The 22,558-nt window shown below is 43.3% G+C and overlaps 1 protein-coding gene across 1 annotated transcript; it reads left to right on the top strand.

Moving 5' to 3' along the window:
* Positions 1-1,229: 1,229 nt before the first annotated feature.
* Positions 1,230-17,359, top strand: SNX5 (sorting nexin 5; the record flags this gene model as incomplete). The annotated part of the gene is made up of 13 exons (XM_079550468.1): positions 1,230-1,262; positions 9,744-9,848; positions 10,351-10,461; positions 10,998-11,119; positions 11,433-11,556; positions 12,138-12,233; positions 13,042-13,147; positions 13,238-13,313; positions 13,998-14,037; positions 14,133-14,219; positions 15,381-15,540; positions 16,255-16,340; positions 17,312-17,359. The coding sequence occupies 13 exons, from the start codon at positions 1,230-1,232 to the stop codon at positions 17,357-17,359; spliced, it is 1,194 nt and encodes a 397-aa protein (XP_079406594.1).
* Positions 17,360-22,558: the final 5,199 nt, after the last annotated feature.

The following is a 22,558-nucleotide window of genomic DNA, read 5'->3' on the forward strand; positions in this document are numbered from 1 at the left end:
AATCTTGTAACAAAAGGATGAGACCTTGGACTCCGTTCCCATAAATACTGTTCTCGATCTACAAAGGACAAGACCTTCCAGCTGTAGAAGCTTAATCAGGAGTAAGTAGACACACTGTAGTTTTTCTTCACTGGCTTCACTTTTTCACACTGATTCTGTATGGTTTAGGCAAATAATAACTGATCTAACAAAAAGCTAACATAAAACATCAAGGTTGCAAACAGCATGTGACCTGATGCAAAATTAACTTGCCAAAAGCAAATTTAAACCTGGACAATTCCATAAGATTAATCAGAACTTTGTGTCACGTAGTGGCATTTCTGACCCAGGACCAGGAGCACTACAGCTAGCTTTGCAGCACAAACTCAACCCAAGACAATAAAAAACAAACCAGCGCAATAGCATCTCAACTCGTAGATTCTCAGAATATTGTTTGATGACCATTACTCTGCTCACTCAAGCCTATCGATCAGAACAGAATAAACAATGGATCAACGACTGCGTACTTCTTATGCTAGTCAGCGCATAAAAAATAATTTACCAGCCTGGAAATACAAAGCAGAGGGAAAAAAAAAAAAAAAGGCTTAAAGTAAAGAAAAAAGCTTCCTTGAGCAATCCCAGTTACAGCACCGAATCCCCAAAAGGATGGCACAGCAGCCATTCAACCGCTCTCCCTCAGCGAACCCCATGAGAGCCTTCTTCCCTCGCTACCGACCCCCGCACAGCCTCACCCCGCTTCCCCCGCGCTGCGGAGCGCGGCGTGCGCGCGCTAAGGCCCCCAGCCCGTCCTCGTTTCCTCAGAACGAAGCGCCAACCGCCGCTACCTGCGCGCCACGCTTCCCGCCGCAGCCTGCGCGCATGCGCGGCAGCAGCCTCCCTCAGCGCCCACGCGCCTGCGCTTCGCGGCTTGTCCAATTCGTAGTTCTTCCCCGCCGCCAGCCCTTTCCCACCGTACCGGAGACACTCGGCGATAAATCCCACGGATTCTGTTCTATCTTCCTCTCTGTTGGGTTTTTGTTGCTTTTGTAAAGCTCCCCAAATCGTGAAAAAAAAAAAAAAAAAAAAAAGTTAAGCACTACGCCGCCATCTTAGATGAAGGCAAACAGCACGCTGCCCTCACCTAAGATGGCCGCCGCGCCGAGGGGCCGGGCGCAGCGGCCCCGCCCCGCGCTATATGAGGGGCGGCGGCGGCCGTGAGGCGGCAGGCGGGCGGCTGGTAGTACCGAGATATGGCTCTGCTTCGGGACGGCGTGCAAAGCAAGGTGAGGGGGCAGCGCCGGGCCGTGCCAGGAGCTGGGCCGCAGTGCGCTTGGCCTGCTCCGCTGGGCTGCCAGCGTTGTGAGGTGCGGTCCCAGGCGGTGGCCTGCGCTGAGGGGCTGTCAGCTGTCACTGGGCTGTGCCTGCCTCCCTCCCTCCCGCTCCAGCTGTTGTGTCGGGCACCGACTTAGTTTTGCGTTCCGTGAGGTGCTGCCTTGGGTCGTCGAAGCCTTGACCGAGTGCTCAGGTCTCGGCGCTGAATATGTGTGGGATGGTTTGCTGCGTTCGGTTGCTGTTTCAGAGGAAGTGCAGCTTAAAGGCTGAGACGGGAACTTCGTGAGGTGTTTAATGGGAGTGCGTGCAGGCAGTGCTTAAAGATGCCTCTTTTACCAAGTGGTCTGCCTGGTTTAGTCTGTATGCCTTAATAGCTGCTAGCAACACCCCGGGTGGAAGGGAAGGCAGCCTTCCAGCAGGGGTCAGCTGCCTGGCCAGCCTCTGTAATCTGGATCTGAATATAGTTTGCATCATGCCTACGCTGAACTCTGGAAGATGAATTGTGCTTCAGGCTGTTTGTGCTGCTTGAGGGTTGTCTTCTCAGTGTCCTCTCCAACCTTCTGGGAGGTGCCTTGAAAGACTTGAAAGGCTAGAAATGCCCCCTCTAAAAGAGGGGAGACTTAGATATAAAGAGGAAAGAGGATCTTTTTACTTAAAGATAGTGAGGTTCTAGTGCAGCTGCCCATAGAGGCTGTGGTGCCCCATCCCTGGAGATGCTCAAGGCCAGGTTGGATGGGTCCTGGGCAGCCTGAGCTGGTGGGAGGCAGCCCTGCCCATGTCTGAGGGTTGGAACTGGATTGATTGGTCTCTTCCAGATGTAAAAAATACATCTGCCTTGAACAATCTTGTTAAATAACCTCTTTCCTTCCATCTGCTTCCACAGAACATGAAACTTTTAAAACAAACTTGACCTATTGAACTGACAGAATCTTAAGTGTCTTGCCTTCTAGTTCTTCACTTTGAATTGTGAATCAGCTGCTACTTCTTTCTGCTATGCATTAAATGACAAGCATTAGATAAAGTATCTGTCACTTGAGAGTAGTGAGTGAAAGCCTTTGTAGGCTGCAGAACCTGCAAGTGAGAAGGTAAAACATCAGCTGTCTTGCAGCAATGAGTAACTGTGTATTAATCTGCCTTTCTAACATAATGGGAAGGAGCACTGAAGGGAGGGGAAAATGTTCCCACTAAGGGTTCAAGTAGCTTTAAACTCCAGCAGTAAATGACCAAAGATTAACTAGCTATTCAGGTAGTAAGGCTGTCTTGGGATTCCAGCAGTTGCAGTGAAGATAGAAACATAGCTATCTTGTCTGTTCCTGTTTAGGTATGTGGGCAGTAGATTAAGTTTCTGGCTGTGAAGGAAACATCATTGTGTGCTAACCTTGAGTAAGAATTGTTGGTGTGTATAAACTAAAAACTGACCCTGAGTAGGTAAAGCAGAAGTGGCAAGATATATAGGAAGAGGAAGGGAGGGACGGTAGGATAAGGGGGATTGGAAGTGCAGTGGGAAAGATAGTGTCCTGGAGAGGAAAAGGCACTTCAGAAAGTGAAGCAAGCAGTGGGACTGCCAAGCAAAGCTTGTGTGAATGTACTGGATTTGTTTAAATGCTTGATTATTCAACTGCAGACTTAAGTGTTCAAAATACCGTTATAGATCAAAATAGTGAGAGTGAGTGTTGTGGCTGCTCTTCTTCACAATGGTCAGTGAAAGATGAAATATTATGTTTCTAGGCTTTTGCTGGGAACCTGCTGTTAGCACTTCTGAACGGCAGTTCTCTGTTCTAGCCAACTTCTACTAGATGCTCTGGAAAGGAGTTGCCTACTAGGTCTTTTGCTCTGCAAGAAAACACTTTATAGGGAGATGAACTACTAGCAAGGTGAAAGTTACTGAATAGGAATAGTGTGCTGTCCAGTCTGTAGGAGTCTATAAAGCTGGCCTAGTGGTTTGGACTGCTGACAGAATCTCAGATCCACGGGAGATGAAGATTGCATGTGTTGCAGAGTCCCTTTTACTGTTTCTGGCTTCACTGTGGGAGGTTGGCAAAACATTCTTGGAAATGCTGAGTATAGATTAGGGGCTTTCTTCTGTTGCACAATTTCCATCTTAGCTGGGTGTACTTCATGTTATAGATGAAATATAGACTTGGAAGTACTTTGCCTCAGGCTGTGCTCTGCAGGCAAATTGCTATGGCAGGGTAGATTTGGCCTGTGTTGCCGAAGATGGTGCTTGATTCCTGGAGCACAGGGAGTTCCTATGTGCTGCTACTTGGAGCAAAGTGAGTTAGAGGCTTTGGCTTGAAATATGGGAACCCTGAATGGTGGCAGTATCCTTCCTACAGCTCCTTTCCTCTGTAGAGAGCTGTTTGACCACTTGAGAGAAGAGCAAGTCTGGGATCCCTTTTACAGGAGAGCAGAATGATCAGGGAGCTTATTGCGCAGCCAGTGGCAACAGGTGCTGTAGCCATAGAGCCTGCTTTCACAGGATTGCAGAATGGCTTGGATTGGAAGGGACCTCAAGGATCATCAAGCTCCAATCCTCCTGCTGCTGGCAGGGTCACCAGTCCCCATATCTAATCCTAGACCAGGCTGCCCAGAGCCCCATCCAACCTGTCCTTGAACACCTCCAGGGACGGGGCATCCTCAACCTCTCCAGGCAGCCTGTTCCAGCACCTCACCACTCTCACAGTAAAGAACTTTCCCCTGAAATCCAACCTAAATCTTCCCTCCTTCAACTTAAAACCATTTCCCTTGTCCTGCCTTTCTGCCTGATTGGAAAGCTCTGCACTCAGTGAGGAATAGCATCTCACTGGGAATAAACTAAGCTGCTACTTTGCTCAAAACAAAGATTAAGAGGGAATAATGAAATAATTCCGCCACTGGAGTTGTGTGGTACAAAAATCACAGATTTGGGAGAGTTTTCTGTAGTGTAAGTAGCAAGGTAAAGACTGCATACAAGAAGCCTGCTTCAGTTTTCCTGGTTATGTGTAACTTGGACAACTTCAGGACTATTTCAACTAAATGCCAGAGAAATAATAGCAGTTCTGTCCCAAAGGCTGTGAAATCAAAGCTTCTCATCTACTGTGTTGGCTCTGCTATGTGGATGCAGTGTACTTTCAGACATATTTTTAGTATCTTGATTAAGGGGAATCTTAAGCTACTTGTGCTGAATATGACTGAAATGCGATTCTAGGAAGTAATACTGAATGTGTGCTGGCCACTTGAAGGGCTGCTGGTTAACTCCTGGGTGTTGAAACGAGACATTCTGTAACTGAAAGCTCTATAGAAACTGCCAGAAAATGTCATAATATTCTAGTGGCCTTGAAGAGCACTTAAACTGGTTTAACTAAACTACTCTGTTTTGGGTTGGGGGGGGGGAGTGGCTGCTGGGTAGTGGCAGATGTAATTACTTCTGTCCTATTTGTGGCTGCAGGTTGACTGACAACAAGGAGGCAATCAGCAAGAGGGGAGCTGGCTGCAGCTGATAATTGGTAGAAGGTTCTCTGAAGTGTAAGCTCTCACTGAAGTGTTACTTGTTCCTTCTGGAAGCCAAGTTATGTTGCAAACCCGTGGATTAATCTGACATTAAGAATGAATATGGATACTTATTTCACTACCAATCAAATGTTGTATGCGGTTGCTTGCGCTAGCAGATTCTTTTGTTAGAATGGAGAAGTGACTGAGTCACTTCAGGAAAACTGATGCTAAATTGCAAAGAATGTGACTCTAAAGCTTGGGACACTTGCCAGAACCAGGCAGCTTCTGTGGCTGAGGAGCTCCACTGGGAGCTTGCGAGTATGAAGATGTGCTTGTGCTGAGTGAGGCCTGGTCAGAAACTTGCCAAGTTGAAGCCTGAGTAGGTGATGATCAGCGCTGGATTGTACTTAGGTGGTCCAACTTTCTCCTTTAAGCAGTAGAAAAACTGCTGTAAAATTCTGCCTGTATTGGTCAGTGATATTCTCCTTGCTATCTTTTCTCTTTAGTGTCGAGATTGAGTGATTTATCACAGTGTTCTCATTAGTACCATAATATGTGTTCTGAAGCTTGAAGCAATCAATGTGATGATTATCTGTTTTTCTGGAGAGCTCTGTGTGGTGTCGTGCTCTAATTGCCAAGTCAGGCTAAGTAGGAGCTATGGTGATTGATATCTCTACTGAACAGGGATCAGATTTTCTTGAATCCACCTGAAGTCCTGAGGGTCCCACTATAAGTTGGTAAAGAGGCATGAGATGCTGAAGGCATCAGTACTGTAAAAGTTGCTGCAAACCATAAACTTCTAAAATCATCCTGCAGAAGGGAAATAAAAGGTGGCAGTAGGGATGCTGTGCCCTGCTAGTTGGAGTGTTCAAGTTTCCAACCCAATTCAGCTGCTTCCCTGCTGTGCTGCTAAAGGAGCTACCATCCTTAGCACCTCTGTGCTGTAAGGGAGGCATGCTTTCACCAGCTGCTGAGCTCTGGTCTTATCCCCCAGCACTGAGGATGTGAGGAAGAACAGACTAGATTCTGGTTGCTGAGATGGGGAATCTTAGTTCTGCTCATTGTAGGGAGGAAGCAGTGATGTTCTAGCTGCGAAATGCGTCCTGATGGAGAAGAGTTGTTAGGCATGGCAGTCTGGGGGGGTCAACTAGGGTAGTTTCCCAGGGAGATCTTGGGCTGGGTGCCTGATATGGTAAAGGAATAAGCCTTGGGGCCTGGAGATGAAAAAAGGCTCTGCACAGCCTGCTTGTGACTGTAAGCACGTTTTTTTCTCATTGCTGCTTATGGGATGGGTGAAAGAGGAGTGATAGCAAACATCCTGAAAGATGAACTGCTGGTGCTGCCAGGGCAGGTGATTGTGTCAAGACCAGGCATTAGTGTAGAACATCTGCTCTGGCTGCTCACTGGGTTAGTGCCTTGTAGAGCTCATAAGTTTGGGTGGGCAGAGGAGGAGGTGGGGGGGAGGGAAGAGCTCCTTGGTTCCAATTCAGTGGAAAAATGCTATGGGGGATCAGTGCTCTGCACAAAGCTGGGCTGTGTGAATGCTCTCTTTGTAGTGTGAGCCTTTCTGCCATGATTGTGTAATCTGAAAGGTCTCTGGCCTGGAGTTAGAAGCCACAGTGACCTTCATAGGGCTAGAATAGACCGGTGGCTTTCTGATCCTCAGTTTCATATTCCTGAAAGAACTCATGCTAAGGCTTGGGATAGAGTTGATAATCCTGTGCTACTCTACAACAATGAAATGTTTCAGCCTGCAGTGATCTTTATGCATAGGCTAGATAGTCATGTGTTTACTGTAGATGTTTAGGGCAGGAGAAAGTGCAAGACTTCTTCAGCAGTTCTTGATTATTGTTCTGGTTTTTGGACCCTCCTGTTGTGGGCTGTTTGTCTTTACGTACTGCTCTGAGTTGTGCTGCTGCTGACTCCTAGCTGTTCTTTGTAAATGAGGCCCTGCTAGAGCACTAAGCTCTGCTTAAGTAGCATTACTGGGGAGTTATGAAGTTGTAGGTTGCATGTTCTTGCCAAATTGTTTTAATCTGACAAAGCAGTACCATCTTACATTCATACATTTATCTCTACCTCCTGAGCAGGCAACTACTAGGATGGAGAGCTGAGGATGGCATCTAATCACAGGTTACTTCCTCTGTGACGCTTAAGAAATCTCCCAAGTTGAGGACTGGCTGGTTTGTGTAACCTTTCCTGTAGTTTAGCTGAGAGGAGGCAGTTTCCTTTAGCTTATCATGCTTTTCACAGACTCAGCGGTTTGTATTGTTAGTTCTGCTGATCCTGTTTGGACAGTGGAGATAAGTAAGCAGGATGCAAAACACAGTAAGAGGGGCTGCATCTCACTGCTTTGGCTGCTGGTGTTATCTGGCATGAAAGCAGCTGGGAAATTCTGAAAGTTGCCTTTCATTCAGATGGCAACAAACTTCAAGCTCTGCTCCTTGTGAAACTATTCCTCGAATGGTGGCCTTCTACCTAGCCTGCCTCTAGTACTTGAGTGGAGTGGTGTGGCTGCTGTTGGAGATGTTTGAACCACACCTCTGTGTTGTGATGCTTCATCTGTGCCTTCCTAGGGAGAGCTGTGTGCATGTAGGAGAGTGTGATTAGCAGCCTCACTCTGTGGCTGGGTCCCCATGGTGCCAGGAGTATCATACATTCAGACCTAAGCGGTGTCTGGGCTGCTAGGGCTGCCCTTACAGGATACACTCTGGAAGCACATTTTTTGGGGTATCCCTCTCTTAGGTGTGGGGACCTGAGTGTATTTGCTAACAGTAACTATTAGTGATAGCTGGAATCTAGCCAGCAGCAGCCTGGCTAGAGGCAGCTGCGTGCCACCCTGGCAGCTGTGTCCTCTGCAGGCTAGTGGGGAAGCTTGCTGTCTGCCAGAATTTCAGTTCACAGATGGCCAGATGAGGGGGGGGGAGAGGTTTCCAAAGCTCCTGCAAATAAAGCTTTCACCTTAGAAGGGACAACCCCTCATCAGTTCTTATGCAGCTTTACACAGAAGCTTAAAGCAGGATTCGAGCAATGTGTTGTATGATGGCCTTGCTCAGATGCTGTCTAGTGCTATTTACTTGTGGGTTTGCTGCTGGATCTTGTGGTTAGCAGGTGGTATGTGCAGGCTCCTGGCTTCTGTTAGCCAATATGCTGTAGGGTGGTGAAGTGGTACCGCCTCAGCCCAGCTCTTGAGCTTTTTTTCTGGTAATGTATTCAAAATAATCTCTAAAGGATGGCTTTGGGATTTGGCCTGGCTCTGACAGTTGCTCTTCAGCAAACTTCCTGTGTTGTGACCTTGATCAGCAGTTTCTCCCTTACGCAGGAAATAAGAATGATTTGTTAGACTGCAGTGCTGGGGGAAGAGCCTCTTACGAGACAAGACTTGTAATGCAAGAACCACCGTAATGTAGGCTGGGGCTATTGCTGGCTTCTAGAATAGATGTCTGGAATTGGCAGCAACTTGTTCTTAATAGCAATAGCTTGTATTTCTTGATATCTAGATCACTGGATCTACTTGATGTAGGAATTGGATGCATGTATCGATAATCATCAGTTATCTATGCTACATATGCCTAAAATCCTTTGCTTCCTTCTGAGGTCATGTAGCTGTCTGTGGCTGTTTGCCCTGAACATTTAGGTACAAGCAGTGTAGTACTAATCATTGAAGGATGCTCAATTCATAAACAAGAGGGAGAAAATGAGTAAAGCTTGTGTTGTAAAGCAGTAAGGTTCAGCATAACCTGGCCACTGCCCTGGTATCCCAGATACCTTGACTTAAGCTGTTGGAAAGAAGTGTCTCCTGCTAAGGAAGGCACTGGATCTGCTTAAAGCTCCTGTCTGAATCAGTGTGAGGGTCTGGTGTGTCTGGTTTTTGAACCTGATATGCTCTGTGATCTCTGGTTAACGGTTTATTTGGAGCACATCCACATAGCATGTTCAGAAACCTCTTCATAGGTGTTCCAATAGAAGCAAATAGCACTAAAATGTTGCCAGGCAAAGGCTCTGTCTAGGTAAGGTAAGACTTGAATTCAGGAGAGGTAGAGGCTTGTAGTTACAAGTATAAATAGCTTTCATTAAGCAAAGTTCAGGTATCTCTGAAACTAGTTCTCATTCTATCTCATAGGGGCTTTCTTTAAATAGCACGTGTGCATTCCAGCAGCTATTAACTTGATGCCAGGTACTTTGAAAATAGGATTATACTGATGCAGGGTTAGTACTCCAGTATTCTTGGGTTCTCGTCTTGTTTCTGGCAGACACTTGGATCTTAGATTTGTAGGAGTCTAAGGAGGTTTTAGGCATCTGCTCCATTTTTCCCTGGGGGCAAAGAAACCTTCACAGCTGTTAGAACAGTTAGTAGAAGTGCCACTGTGGAACCTAACTTTGTGTGCAGTAGTCTTGGGAGATCAGAGTGGCAGCAGTGACCAATCTGAGCCAGAAGAGGAAGAGCCTAGTTTTTGTTTATGGGTTGCCCTTTATGGTGGATAAAAATCACTTAATTCTTGTGCCAAAGCAGTTGTCTGATGTAAAGATAAGGAAACAGGTCACATGACTAGGCTCTTAAGAGCTGTTCTTCCATATATTGTGGAGTTAGAAATTGAGGAGAACTATTAGTGCTGTTACTCCCTTCAAAATGATTTAATAGTCTTTGGCTGGATGTGCTTAAGTAAATAAAGCTGAAGAAGTACTGGAGGGAAGATGCTTCTTTCTAGGAATACTTCACTAATACCCTGAGTTGTTCCTAGACAGTTGGGTCTGTGGGCTCTTAAGTAACACTCTTATTTTATGCGCTTGGAAGAGAGGGTTGTGTTGGGGCTGTTAGACCCCTGTGTGTGCTGCTCCTTGAGGCAGCAGTCTGCTGCAGTGTGGTTCTTGTTGACAATGCCACTGACTGCTTTAGCTTCACTAAGCCTACTCGATGCTTGACCAGAGCTTGTTTTGTGATCTTGTCAATTCCGTTGCAGCTGAGGTCTGTATCTGTAGACCTGAATGTTGATCCTTCTCTTCAAATTGATATACCTGATGCTCTGAGTGAAAAGGACAAAGTGAAGTTCACGGTACATACTAAGGTAAGGTAAGGGGGCTAGAAAGTGCTCTTTGTAGATATGATGGAAGTAATCTATGTATCTGTAATGAGCATACCTGCAAAAGTGGGTTTGGCAGTGAGGAAAATGTAATTAAATGGAGCTTTTCCACTTAAAGGTGGCCTGAGGGTATAAAGGCAGAAACTTTTACATTTAAGACTTGAACGCTCCCTTTAAGACAAGGTAACTGATACACTAGGTTGGATTTACTTTTAAATAAATAAATAAATAAAGTAGCTTGAGACTGGGAAGGCTGGGGGGAAGGCAGCTACTGTTAAGTGCCACTAAATAAACTGTATGAATGCTGTTCTACAGCAGTGCCTTTTCTTCAAATAATGTTCTTAGTAAGGCTCTCATTTGAGTGCCAGCTCAGCTGAAAAGGAGTAGGCAAGGCTCTTACTAGGCAAAATAGCTTCCTTTGAAAATAGAACTGTTTCTAAAAGCACTCATTTACAAAACAGTGAGGCTTCCTTATCTTCTCTTCCAGACTACGCTGCCAGCTTTTCAAAGTCCTGAGTTTTCAGTTACAAGGCAGCATGAAGATTTTGTGTGGCTGCATGACACACTCAGTGAAACTGAGGAGTATGCAGGACTCATTGTAAGTAGTTCCTGAAAACGTGATTCTAAACAGAATTCTGTGGTAATTTAATGTGGAAATTAGTAAAGACACAAAGTCTGCTTTTTTACTACTGCTGTTAGTATTTCATGACATGGGTATTCCTTATGCTTTCTTCTTACTCGCTCAAGTGGTATAGCTCTAGCGTTAACTTTCCCTATAGGTTGGCTGGGAGCAGCAAAACAGCCACAGGCGTCAGTCCCTGACACCACAGTGGGACTAGTATCTGCCCGAAGGTGGATCCATTAAGTCGTCTCTCTTGTCTTAAGGTTATTCAACTGCCACAGCAGGCAGCTGGCTATGTAGTGTGTAGTAGAGGTATTTTTCTCTTGTTTGGCTTCTAAGTGCACAGAGCTGGAGGGAAGATGAGAGATTTAAGCATCTGAACTTCCTGGTTGCAGAGCCTTGCTGGCTTGACACGACCCTGCAAAAAGACTGTCTCCTACAGATTGCTAGAAGTAACTTTGTAAAGCTTAGGATTGTTACTGTTTATCCCTAACCAATTATTTCTTTGCTAGATACCTCCAGCCCCTTCCAAGCCTGACTTTGATGGTCCCAGAGAGAAGATGCAGAAACTAGGGGAAGGAGAAGTATCTATGACCAAAGAAGAGTTTGCCAAAATGAAGCAAGAGCTAGAAGCGTAAGTAGGATGAATGTATCTATCAGAATGCTGCTAAGGGCTGAATGTAAAGATGCCTTCTGGGAGAGCAATATATTTAATGGTAACTGATGTTGAAGGTGCTGCTCCCTGATATTCTGTAAAATCCTGGAATTTGGGAGTACATTAAGCTTCTCTCAAACCTGGAAAATTTCCTGGTTACAGACTGAAAGTAGCTTCTTAATTGCTAGCTGGCTATTTCAGAGGCACACTGAATACTTTTACTGGAAAACTTGAAGCAATTCTTTGTGCAGTGGAGTTGCAGATGGATCTCAGGCTTTTTTTTTTCTTTCAGTGAATACCTCGCTGTCTTCAAGAAGACTGTGTCATCACATGAAATCTTCCTTCAGCGGATTTCTTCTCACCCTGTGCTCAGCAAAGATCACAATTTTTGTGTTTTCTTGGAGTATGACCAGGATGTAAGACACCTTCTACTTTGCATGTGAGGCAAGGTGTTAGAAGTGCTGCCACTCTTCTGTGTGGTTAGGTTAGAATGTTATATAAATCTACCCACAGTGTCACAGTAGTAGTAGTGGTTGAAAGATAAAGGCCTGTCTTTAGGTCACTTTGCTGCATTTCTTAACTGTAATCAAGTTAGGAAGCCAACTTGATGTGTCCTTGGATCTTAGGAGCAAATATTGTGCAGGTGTGTTTCTGCTGTCTCTTTCATGATCCTTTAAAATGAAGAATATCGGTGTGCTGAAGTTGGTACTGTGTCTGTTTTGTACCTCATGAGTGGTGGATGCTGATTGATGTTACCTATGCAGAAGCTGAGCTGTTCCTGGGAATGAGAAAAATCTGTTGTGGAGTAGTTGAACTGCTAGTAAAGCTATTTGTACTCTTATAGAACTTACAGGGGTGTTAAGGAGAGCTTGTAGAGCAGGCTGCTCTGTCATACGTTAAACATAAGTGATGTTAATATTCTGTTAACATTAAAGTAGTCATCTTTTCCCTGCATCCATCCTGGATTAATTTGAAGCTGTCTTGGCCTCTCTTCTAGCTGAGTGTTCGGAGGAAAAACACGAAAGAGATGCTTGGTTTCCTTCTAAAAAGTGTGGTAAAGAGTGCAGATGAAATCCTCTTGTCTGGAGTCAAGGTAAGGTAGTTGGTTTGCCTCCTATTTGCTTTATTCTTTATGGCTTCTTATTTCTTAAGGGACATTACTTGTGTGCTTTAGGCTTAGTGTATGTGAGGCTTAGATTTACTACTGCAAACCTTACTGCTGTCCCAAGATGTGCCTTTTGATTTTAAATAAATAAAAAAAGACACTGAGGGTATAGACTGCTGAAAACTTGAGTGTATTTCAAGAATCTGATGTGCAAGAGTTGCCCTAACACCTGATCCTGCTGGGAAAGAGGGAATCTTCCCTTCAGCAAACATGCTTTTGTCTACTTCAGAGGTCTGAATAAAACAAGTTATGGTTTCTGCTCCTACTGGTGAAAATAAAATATCAGGCTCCTGTAAGTGGTTCAACTTCAGCTTTTCTATCTTGTTGCCTCTTTCTAATAGACTTGCTATCCTAAACACCATGTCATGAAGATGGTGTTACAATAGATATGTTTTGTATGGATTTTAAATAAGCTTGTAAACTGCTTAATATTCAACTACTGTGCTGTTAAAGGTCTGGGAAATTGTAACAGCTGTTAGCTTTGAGGGCTCTCTGGTTACTTCAGCCTGCAGCACTGAGTAGTTGTGTGTCAAATCCATCTTTGCTTCAATGTGTAACAAAAAAAAAAATCAAATATTTAGAAATTCTCAGGGTCTTTTCTTGAACTCTACTTTTCAATAGAGATTGACAGGCATAAAACTCAGGTAGCTAATGGTGTTTGTTTAGACCCTTCCTTAAATAGAAAAATGCCTGTGCTCTGTGGTAAAGTAACTTAACAGGTTATACTCTCTTTCAGGAAGTAGATGACTTTTTTGAGCAAGAGAAGACTTTTCTTGTAAACTACCACAACAGAATCAAGGATGCATGTGCAAAAGCAGATAAGATGACAAGATCTCGTAAAAGTGAATCTTTTCAAAGACCTTTCTAAAGACCTGCAGTCTCACTGGATTTAGTGATTTCTGTAGCCTGAAAACCTTCTCTTGTTCTTGCAGATATTGCAGATGACTATATTTATACTTCAGCTTGCTTGAACAGCCTGGCATTAGAAGAACCTACAGTTATCAAAAAGTAAGCAATGCTAGTTGCTCAGAACATTCTGAGTTTTCAGAAATTCAGGGGGTTGAATCATAGCTAGTTTGAGTTTCTTGAATTGTACACAAATGGCATTGAAACTTTCTTTCACCTGGTGCATCAGAGGAAAGAATATCAGCTGCATTGGTTACTTACCTAACTGATCTCATGCCACTTGTGTGGCAGAGCTGAACTGTACTGCTCAAATCTTCTTCAGTATAGAAGCCCTGAATTTTATTCATATCACAAACTCAGAGAATATAGGAAGAGTTACACCCTTGTGTTCTGATGTATTAAATACATTTACAGCCTACACTAGAACCTCTGAAGTTCCAAAATAGTTTTTTTTTTCCACTGTGGAAGCCTGGTCATTCTAAGATAAATTATCTTGATAACAATGTACTGAGCTTTGCTAATGCAGTTTACAGCTGGAAAAAAAACCAACAAAAAACAACACCAACAAAATAGTCTGTCACTCTTGGAGAGTAGCAGTGGGAAATTCTTCACAGGATTGTTAATGCTACTTGTTTATTATTTTAAATGGTGCCTAGTTGCTCAACTCTGTTAAAAAGGAATCCAGCACCTCTTGCATTAAATCTTTTGTCCATGTTTCTACCTAGACCATCTTTTGAATCTCTTGTCTGCATCTATATCTAATGCTTATGCTTTTTCCTCCCCGAGGTACTTGCTGAAAGTTGCTGAACTCTTTGAGAAACTCAGGGTAAGAGAAGCTTTAGGAAAAGTAAAAATAACACAAATCTGTAAGTCTGGATGACAATGTCCTGTTACATGCAGATTCTATAATCTCTTCTGCAGAAGGTGGAGAGTAGAGTTTCATCTGATGAAGACTTAAAGCTCTCTGAACTGTTGAGGTACTACATGCTCAATATAGATGCTGCTAAGGTGAGAACTGTCGTCTTTGTGAAGCTTGTTTTTGTGGAATTGTGACTCAGTTATCTCTGTGCTTTGAGAAGATAGGAAGGTGGACCCTTGTCTCACTTAAGAAACCCGGCACTTTTGAATGACAGCAGAATATAGAAACTATGTATGGCACTACTGTCTAGTCCACTTCTGAAACAGTTAAGACATCTGGCCAGTTTCTTTGGCATGTAGAGGTAAAAAAAAAAAAAAAAAAAAAAAAAAACAACTCAGAATCACAGAATTGTAGGAGTTGGAAGGGACATCTAGAGATAGAGTCCAACCTATGTAAGTTGGGACCTGTTTTAGCGTGCTGCACAGGTTAGTGTCCAGACAAGTCTTGAATATCTCCAGAGAAGAAGACTTGACAACCTCTCTAGGCAGCTGGTTTCAGTTCTTTGTCACTCTGACAGTAAAGAAGCTCTATGGGAGATGCTCCAGGCCCTTAATTGTCTTTGTCTCTGTCCACTAGACTCCTAGGAGATCTCTGGCTTTCTTGAACTGGGGAGCCCAGAATTGGAGACAGTACTCCAGTGTGTCCTCACCTAGGATAGAGTAGTGTGGGAAGAGAACCTCCTTCTATTTGCTGGCCATGTTCTTTTTTTAATGTACCTCAGGATACTGTTGGCCTTCTTTGGCCACAACTCAATGGAATCTTGTGAGTTAGAGTCAATTGAGTTTCAGTTCGCAGTACTCTGATACTTCCAGTGTTTATAACCCATTAAAAATGCTGATGACAAATTAAAAAATCCTTAAGTAAATCCTAAGTACTGGAGCCCTTTCACATAGTTATGTGTTAAACGTGTGACAACTACTGGAGTCTGGACTTCCAACAGGTAGTGTTATTACTACTTGGTGGGGAGGCCCACCTTACAGAAGGATGAAACTGTTTTAAAGGGAGTAATTATAACTAAAATAGCCCTCAAACTTCCTTGATTAAGACATAAATCACTGTCTTGAGCATGTGATACTGTACAGGTGAAACACTTCTGCTACTTTGCTAAGAGTAAAGAGTGTTAGAACAGTTTGTTAGAAAAAGCATAATCTAGTGCTGGCAGAAGTGAAACCTCCTGCTAAAGTAGTTTGTATCTCAATTTGACTGCAGTCCTCTTAAGATTTTTACATGTTATTCCTGTCTGCTTTCAGGATCTTCTGTACAGACGTGCAAGGGCTCTTGTTGGTTATGAAAATTCAAACAAAGCTTTAGACAAAGCCAGGCTAAAGAGCAAGGATGTCAATCTGGCTGAGGCACATCAACAGGATTGTTACCAGAAGTTTGAAAAGATTTCAGAATCTGCAAAACAAGGTGAAAAAGACTTTGCTGTACTTATCTTCAAGGGAGATTTTAATGCAGTTGTGGTTTCAATGTTACCTTGGACAGCTGTAGTCTTCTGAACACTCTCCTGTAGCAGGTAGTCTGAAATTCTTAGGGACTGTGTAAATGTATGTAAAAATTTATGCAACTGTATCTTCAGAAGAATGATTGTCTGAAGCTGAGCCATGTCTGCACTAGACCAACCTTAAATATAAGCCCTCATTTGCTTTCTAGACTGAGCTCTTGTTCTTAGCTTCCACACCAAACAACTGTGGAATCAGGCTTTTTCTCTGTCCTCTTGCTGCTGAGTGCCTGATACCAAATCTCAAATGCTGCTTCTTAGTTGTATGCTTTTGGCCAGTATTAAAGAGAAACATACCTTCAGGTTGCACACAACTTCCTTCCTATTCCTGGTTTCCAAATGCTCCAGCCTCTCCCAGAGCTTATGTGGCTCACTATTTTATTCATGTTGTTTTCCTACAAAGCCCTTCTGTTTCAGAGCAGATAGGCAACTTGTCTACTAAGATAACACTACTATGTGATTCAGTGCATATTCTGGCTAGAAACAGTGAGACTTAGCTCTTAAATCTTTTTGTGGTCAAACTCTGAACTAGAGTTGCACAGTATGAAACACAAAGGGCATTACTGAAACTTCAGTCATTACTTTGTACATCTCTCATCTGTGCTTATGCTTTCTTCCTACAGAATTGATAAGCTTCAAACAGAAGAGAATAACAGCCTTCCGCAAAAACCTAATTGAAATGGCAGAACTGGAAATAAAACATGCAAAGGTGTGTTCTTTAGAATTTAACAGAGGTAGCTTGAGATAAGTAAATAATGTGCAACCTACAACTTGCTGGGTTTCCATTTAAGTAATTGTAAAATAGAACAGTCAGGTTCTCTGAGATCTAGAGAAGAGGAGGAAAAGGAATTGAAAGTCTGTAAGTATTTGAATATACAGTGAACAAGTGCTGGCAGTCTCAGACTGTCTTATGGGACAAAGGCTTTCAGCCTGTCATTCCTAGGGCACTGGCCTGTTGCCCTGTGAGTAAGAATTTTCAGTTTAGCATGTAGCAGGCTGCCCTTTCATTTAAACTTCCTGTGAAGCCACTTCATCTATGGGATTTGACCCCTCCTGAATATGCCTGATAGTGGGCAGCTGTGGATGCGTTACTGAGAGCTGTGGGCACGTTCTGCAGCTTGTGATCCAGCTGTCGACTCTTTTTGGCTTTGTGAAGGGAGGCTCTGTGCTGAGGAAACTTGATGGAAGATGGAGAGGCCATTTTGTGTGTTGTAATCTTAATGTAGGAATGCATATACTAATTGTAGGGTCTGCTAATTTAGAGAACAAAGTGGAAAGCCTGAAGAAGTAACTCTAGCCTCTTTTGGGAAATCTAAAGAGTCTAATTTTCCATTCCTTGGACTTCATTATGGGTAGCTACTTCAGTGCTGTGTTTAAATTAGATATAAGAAAGGCTCTGTTCGGCCCACTTTAAAAAAAAAAAAAAATAAATTCTAGTCTCCTGTCCTTTTCCTCCTTCCCACAGACAAGGTCACAGTTGCAGGTTTACAGAGAGGAGCAGACCACTGACTGCTTCTGACAGTGCTTGAATACTTGTTTCTGCAGTACAGTCTCTTAATTGACTGTCACAAGCTACAAAATCTGGGGATGGACCTGAGATCTTGAAAGCTCCTTCATTGTTGAAAACCTGATTTACACAATCAGTCTGACTCACCTGAAACTAATTATCTTCCTTTCCAGAATAACGTCTCTCTCCTGCAAAGCTGTATTGACTTGCTCAAGAACTAAGGAGCCTTATTCTGAAAATGTGAAGGAATTAAAAAAAAAAAAAAAAAAAAAATCAATTGCACTCAATGGCTGGGGTAACTTATTGGCTCAATTTCATAAGCTTAAAATAAATATTGTCACTGAGGTTATTTGACTAGTACTTAAATATGTTGATAGTGATGTATTGACTTCCTTGGTATAAATGAGAGCAGAACTGCGTATGAGTTTTCTGGATGTAGCTACATCCTGTTGACTGATAACTCAAAATGAGTCAAATGTTGGGGGGGAAAAATTAATTTGCTGTTGACTGATTCTTCATCTAGTGGAAAATCTTTTTGGAGAAGAATTCCTATTTTCCAGGATCGCAAAGCAGTCTGTTGTTGTAGACTTGATATTTGAAAGTTGCAAGTGGGAATAACTTATGTGTAGAAATTTTATAAAGTAAATACCTTTAACATTCCATTTCCCAGATGGATTTCTACTACAGTATATTTTGAATTTGTATAACTACATTCAGTATTTGTACACTTGGGTGATACAGCAAATAAAGATATCTGACTAAACAAGCTGTTGCTCTATGGCAAGACTTTGTGTGGGATCTAAGTGGCATAATGGGGCTTCCAGGTACAGAATTATCGCATTACTCATCACCTGGAGCTTTTCATTCTGTGCACTGGAGATGTATATTTGGCTCAGTAGGAATGATCTTGAAATGGATGTTGATGTGAAATATGGGGAGTTGAAATCATGCTGCTGCTTGAGAAGTGTTCTTAAACTGTTGGTTGCTATATGCCAAGGAAACTAAACCTAGGTCTGGATGGCTTGGACTCCTTCAAACTGCTTTGCAGCGCTTCATTTGTGTTTTGCTGATCTTGACGACACCTGTTAGTATCAAGAGGTTGTTTGAAACTTCAACGGTGCTGCAAGCACAGCCCTTGTCAGTCTTCTGTGTAAGCTATAAGTCTTTACATTTTATGTGGTCAACTGGGTATTCACTACCATAATCTAGGTACTCCAATGTGGCATGGCAGTGTAGCTGTCATTTGGCGTGTGAGGATACGGGTCAGCTACCCGTGTCCTAGAGACAGCTTTCTGTAGAGTAGAAGAGAAACTTGAGCGTATGTTTTTTTGTTTGAACTTCTAATTGTGCTGAAAGCAGACTACATAGCTATGCTCTGATCAGACTGTTTGAAGCAGTTTCAGCTAGACAAGCTCGTTCAATTGCTTACTCTTCCATAGCCCACTGCTTATTTATTTGGACTCCACTGTGCTGCTCTTGGCAACCACATCTTACAGAGTTGTTAGGTAGGTTGCATTGTCTGTAATGAGGAAACTCTGCTTGCTTGTCCTGGGGTGTTCAAGCAGGCAAACTTTCCTTAAAAACTGTGCACTGCACCTTCTGCCATTACTTTGGCTCCTTCATTCAGAGGAAAGAGCAGGCTGAGGTTTCCTGGGGTCAATTAGTATGCTAGCTGTGTCGTGATGAACGTGGCTGTGACTCACAGCAACTGTGGTTGCTTCATGTCCTTTTGCACCTATTTGTACCTATTGCATGTTTTATGGGGAAAGTAATATTGCCTTGCTTATGGTGCTTGACAGCAAAATGCTGTTTATATAATGGATCTTCTGAACCCAGCTGTAGAATTTGGGCTGTCTGTGGCTTTTTTCAAACTTTTCATTGAGTTTGGTTTTAGGGAAGTTTGATGCAGTATTTTAAGTAAAGTGGATTTCATCAGATTTAAACATTCAGAAGATTTTGTAATTACAGTTTTATACAAACGCTGTAGTCAGCAAATTCACAATAACTGCAAGCGAAGCAGCTATAAAGCAGTCTTTGTCAGTGACACGGTTGCTTTGCAGGAAGCTGCCTTCTTCTAGCTGTGCCGGTAGAGTGCGTCAGTTTGCTTCAATGCCTGAAGCACGTTTACTTGGAAAAATACCACTCAGCACAGATTGTGTTCCTGGAGGCCAGTGGGTGGCAGTCTGGGACAGCCGGTAACTAATAACACCACGTTTGCTTTCAGGTAGAGTTGTGATGGAAGTACTGGAAAACTGCTGCATACCCTAGTTTCCTATCCAACAGCTAGACATATGTTGAGACTTATAAGAAATTGACTGCGTATTCTGCTGATAAGGACCAGTAAGAGTTTAACGTAATATGACTTGACATGTAGCATGGCCTTGAATAGAGCCTTGGAGCAAAGAAAAGAGTGTGCAAGTTGGTGTGATAAGACAGTTGATCATCAATATGACATCAAGTGTTTAAAAAATATTGCTGAGACTCAGTTTGAAAGGCTGTCTGGGGAGGGCAAGAGCAGAATTTCACAGATGCCTGAAACGGGGATTGGCTTTTCAGTATATACTCCCCCATCACATCTACTAAGCAGTTTACTTTCACAGCCTTGTTGCTCTGATCTAAGCGTTGTGAATGGACTTTGGAGGAGAGGCACAAGCTTCACCATTGTTGTGGTTACTATGGTATGTGGCTTTTGCTTGAAGTTAGAGGGAAAACTAATGTTTGCTGAAGTTTGCTCAGGTTTGTTAGACTTCCAGCTCTAATGTTAATGATGGAGACTGTCAGCACTGTGACCAGGAGGTAAGCGTACTACTGACCTGCAGCACAGGTCTGTTCCAGCAGTTACCTCTAAGAGTTAAAATAACAGGTCTCTATACTGATCCAGCTTGCCCTGCCTGGGTAGGGATTGGGCCAGGGATTCTCCTAGAAGCAGCTCAGCAGATAATAATCTCTAGTCATGTACGTATTCTGTTAACAGCTGAGTGCAGAAGCACATCTTGTACATTGCATCTTAGTGCAGTGCTATGGCTTGGGTTACAGGAGATAGCATAGAGAAACTGTCCTCCATCAGGGAGAATGTTTCTACTAGCATAAAGCTTCTGGGCTGCATAGGGTTTGTAGAAGGGAGCACTGTATTCTACAAACATGGTAAGTTAGGAGTCTAGTTTTTCTATTCTGTTTGACAAAGAGCAGATAGTTTTCATCCTTCCAAGGGAAGTGTGGATCCTGAGGAATCCAGCACCTACTCAATATTAGAGAGAAAGAGGGTGATTCACGTCCTTGAACAGAGTAGTGTATCTCTACTTACAGAGAAGTGAAGATGACTGTTGGGATGGTGAGAGTGAAATAGGATAGAATGAATGAATGGGTGCTGCAGGTATCTGGCTGAGTGTTTTTTGGTGGAGCAGAGCTGAAAATAAGCACAGAGCAGTGGGTCTGATTGAGAGTGCACACCCAAAAGGGACTAGTAGCAGGGCAGCTGGATGCAGAAGGCTGTAGTCCTGGTATGGTGAGTTTGCAGTGAGTCAGTCATATTAAAATAAGAGCATTTTAGGGCTGGATGAAACAGGTGGCAATTGTGCTTAGGGAGTATGTAGCATCTGGGTATTGGAAAACTGCAGATGAGAACCAACCTGGTCAAATATGATAAGCTGATAAATATGTCCTGTTGTGTGAGATTGTATCAGTTGAAATAGCAAGAAACAAAGGATTCAGTAAAATAGGGTTTTGTATCTGCAGAAAGGGAATGATTAAGGGTCAAATGTGCTTGTAGAAGAAGGTACTATTTTGCTGTGATTTTTAAGAGGGTGTGTCACTGATGCTGAGGGTGGTAATCCAGGCAGGGAACAGTTCCTGTGCCTTTGGAATACAGAAGGCCCTGACTGACTATGCATGGACTTGATGCAACAGCTTGTTTATTCTATAATGCAAAGAATACTGCAGAGTTCCCGTTCTTGAGTGTAGCTCTCAGTAATTTGCTGCTATCTCAGTGCTGAATGAGGAGTTATTTCAACTTGCACTCCTGAGAAACACCTCTGTCACTGCATGGTGGCTGTGGAAATCTGAATTGGATTTGAAATTTGTCCATTTGCAGCTCACTGGTCTCCAGTGAATGATTACAGGCACTGGTGATTCATTTTAATCCCCCGGGTCACTGACTGGTTCTAGCTGTACAGCAGCAGCTTGCTGTTTTTGGGAAATGTGCTTCATCTGCTATCAAATGCTGTCCAGTGGCTGGGCTCTGGTGTGGGTTCAGCCTTGCTTTTTGTTTACTTCTTACATTACAGAGCCAAAGAGAAGGCCCAGCTGAGATCAGAGTCCAGCTCAGCTGGGTTTTTGTGCTGGTGTGCTAAAAATAATCCCTGCTAGGGCAGCTTTATAATTTGAACAGACAAGCAAGAACAGTGCCCCTTTTGCAGGAGAAGGGATTCAAGCAGAGTATGGAAAAGGTGACTTGCCTGTTTTTCCACAGGGAATTTGTGGCAGAGACAGAAATTTAACTTGGATCTGAAATTCTACTCCAGGACTCTTGCTGTCTCAATCCGCTGCTGCTGGAAGCAGTCAAATGAGTGTTTGTGTTGGTTTTTTTTTTTTTGGTTTGACTGTCCCTTGGCTGCAATTTACTGCTCTTCTGTGGAAGTGTGGTAACTGCTGCTGTGACTTTCCGTGTCCACTCCAGTGCAGTGAAATGTGTCAGTTTAAATGTTCTCGTTTGTGGGTCTGTTTTACTGGCAGTGGAATTGTGAGGTCACTTTTTGCAGAGAGGGTGGAGGAGTACTTGCTACTTGGAAAAGAATTGTGAGTGCTGCTCTGATGATGCTTTAGCTGCATATTAACACTCAGAGGGAGAGTGTTGTGGCCAGACCATGTGCATTTAGTGCTTACAGCATTTTAACTTCTGGGTATGGATGCAGAAGGTTTCCCTATCAGCTAGAGGGTTTCTTTTGTTTCTTTTGTTTCACGTTGCTTTGTTGTTATTTAACAACTTTCCTAAGCCTGTTCTGTATGGAATATGTCTTTGAGAGTCCAGTTCACTGGTAAAAGAAGAGCAGTGAAAGGTAGTTTAAGGTTCCTTTTCAGTAAGAATCTCCTGCCTGCTTAGAAAACAGTTCACCGTTTCGTGTCTAAGTTTGGATCAAGTTTGTTTCTATCCTCTGGAGGATGGGGGGGGGGGGGGGGGGGGGGGGGGGGGAAGACAAGGCGGCACAGGTTTAGTATGCACTCATGGCTTAGCCCATGTCTTATTTGTCTTATTTGGGTTTAGCATAGTTTAGTCAGTCTTGAGCTCTTTCTTGTACTGCTTCTTCTTGAAGGTGTTGCTCAAAAACCTTTTCTCTAGGTTAAAAAAAAAAAAAGTTTAGCAGGTGAGCAGAGATGTGCTAATGAAGTAGTTTAATTTAAACTTGGACAGTGAAAGGTGTTGT

Source organism: Tetrao urogallus (genome assembly GCF_951394365.1).
Source record: "Tetrao urogallus genome assembly, chromosome: 2".
Classification (NCBI taxonomy): domain Eukaryota; kingdom Metazoa; phylum Chordata; class Aves; order Galliformes; family Phasianidae; genus Tetrao; species Tetrao urogallus.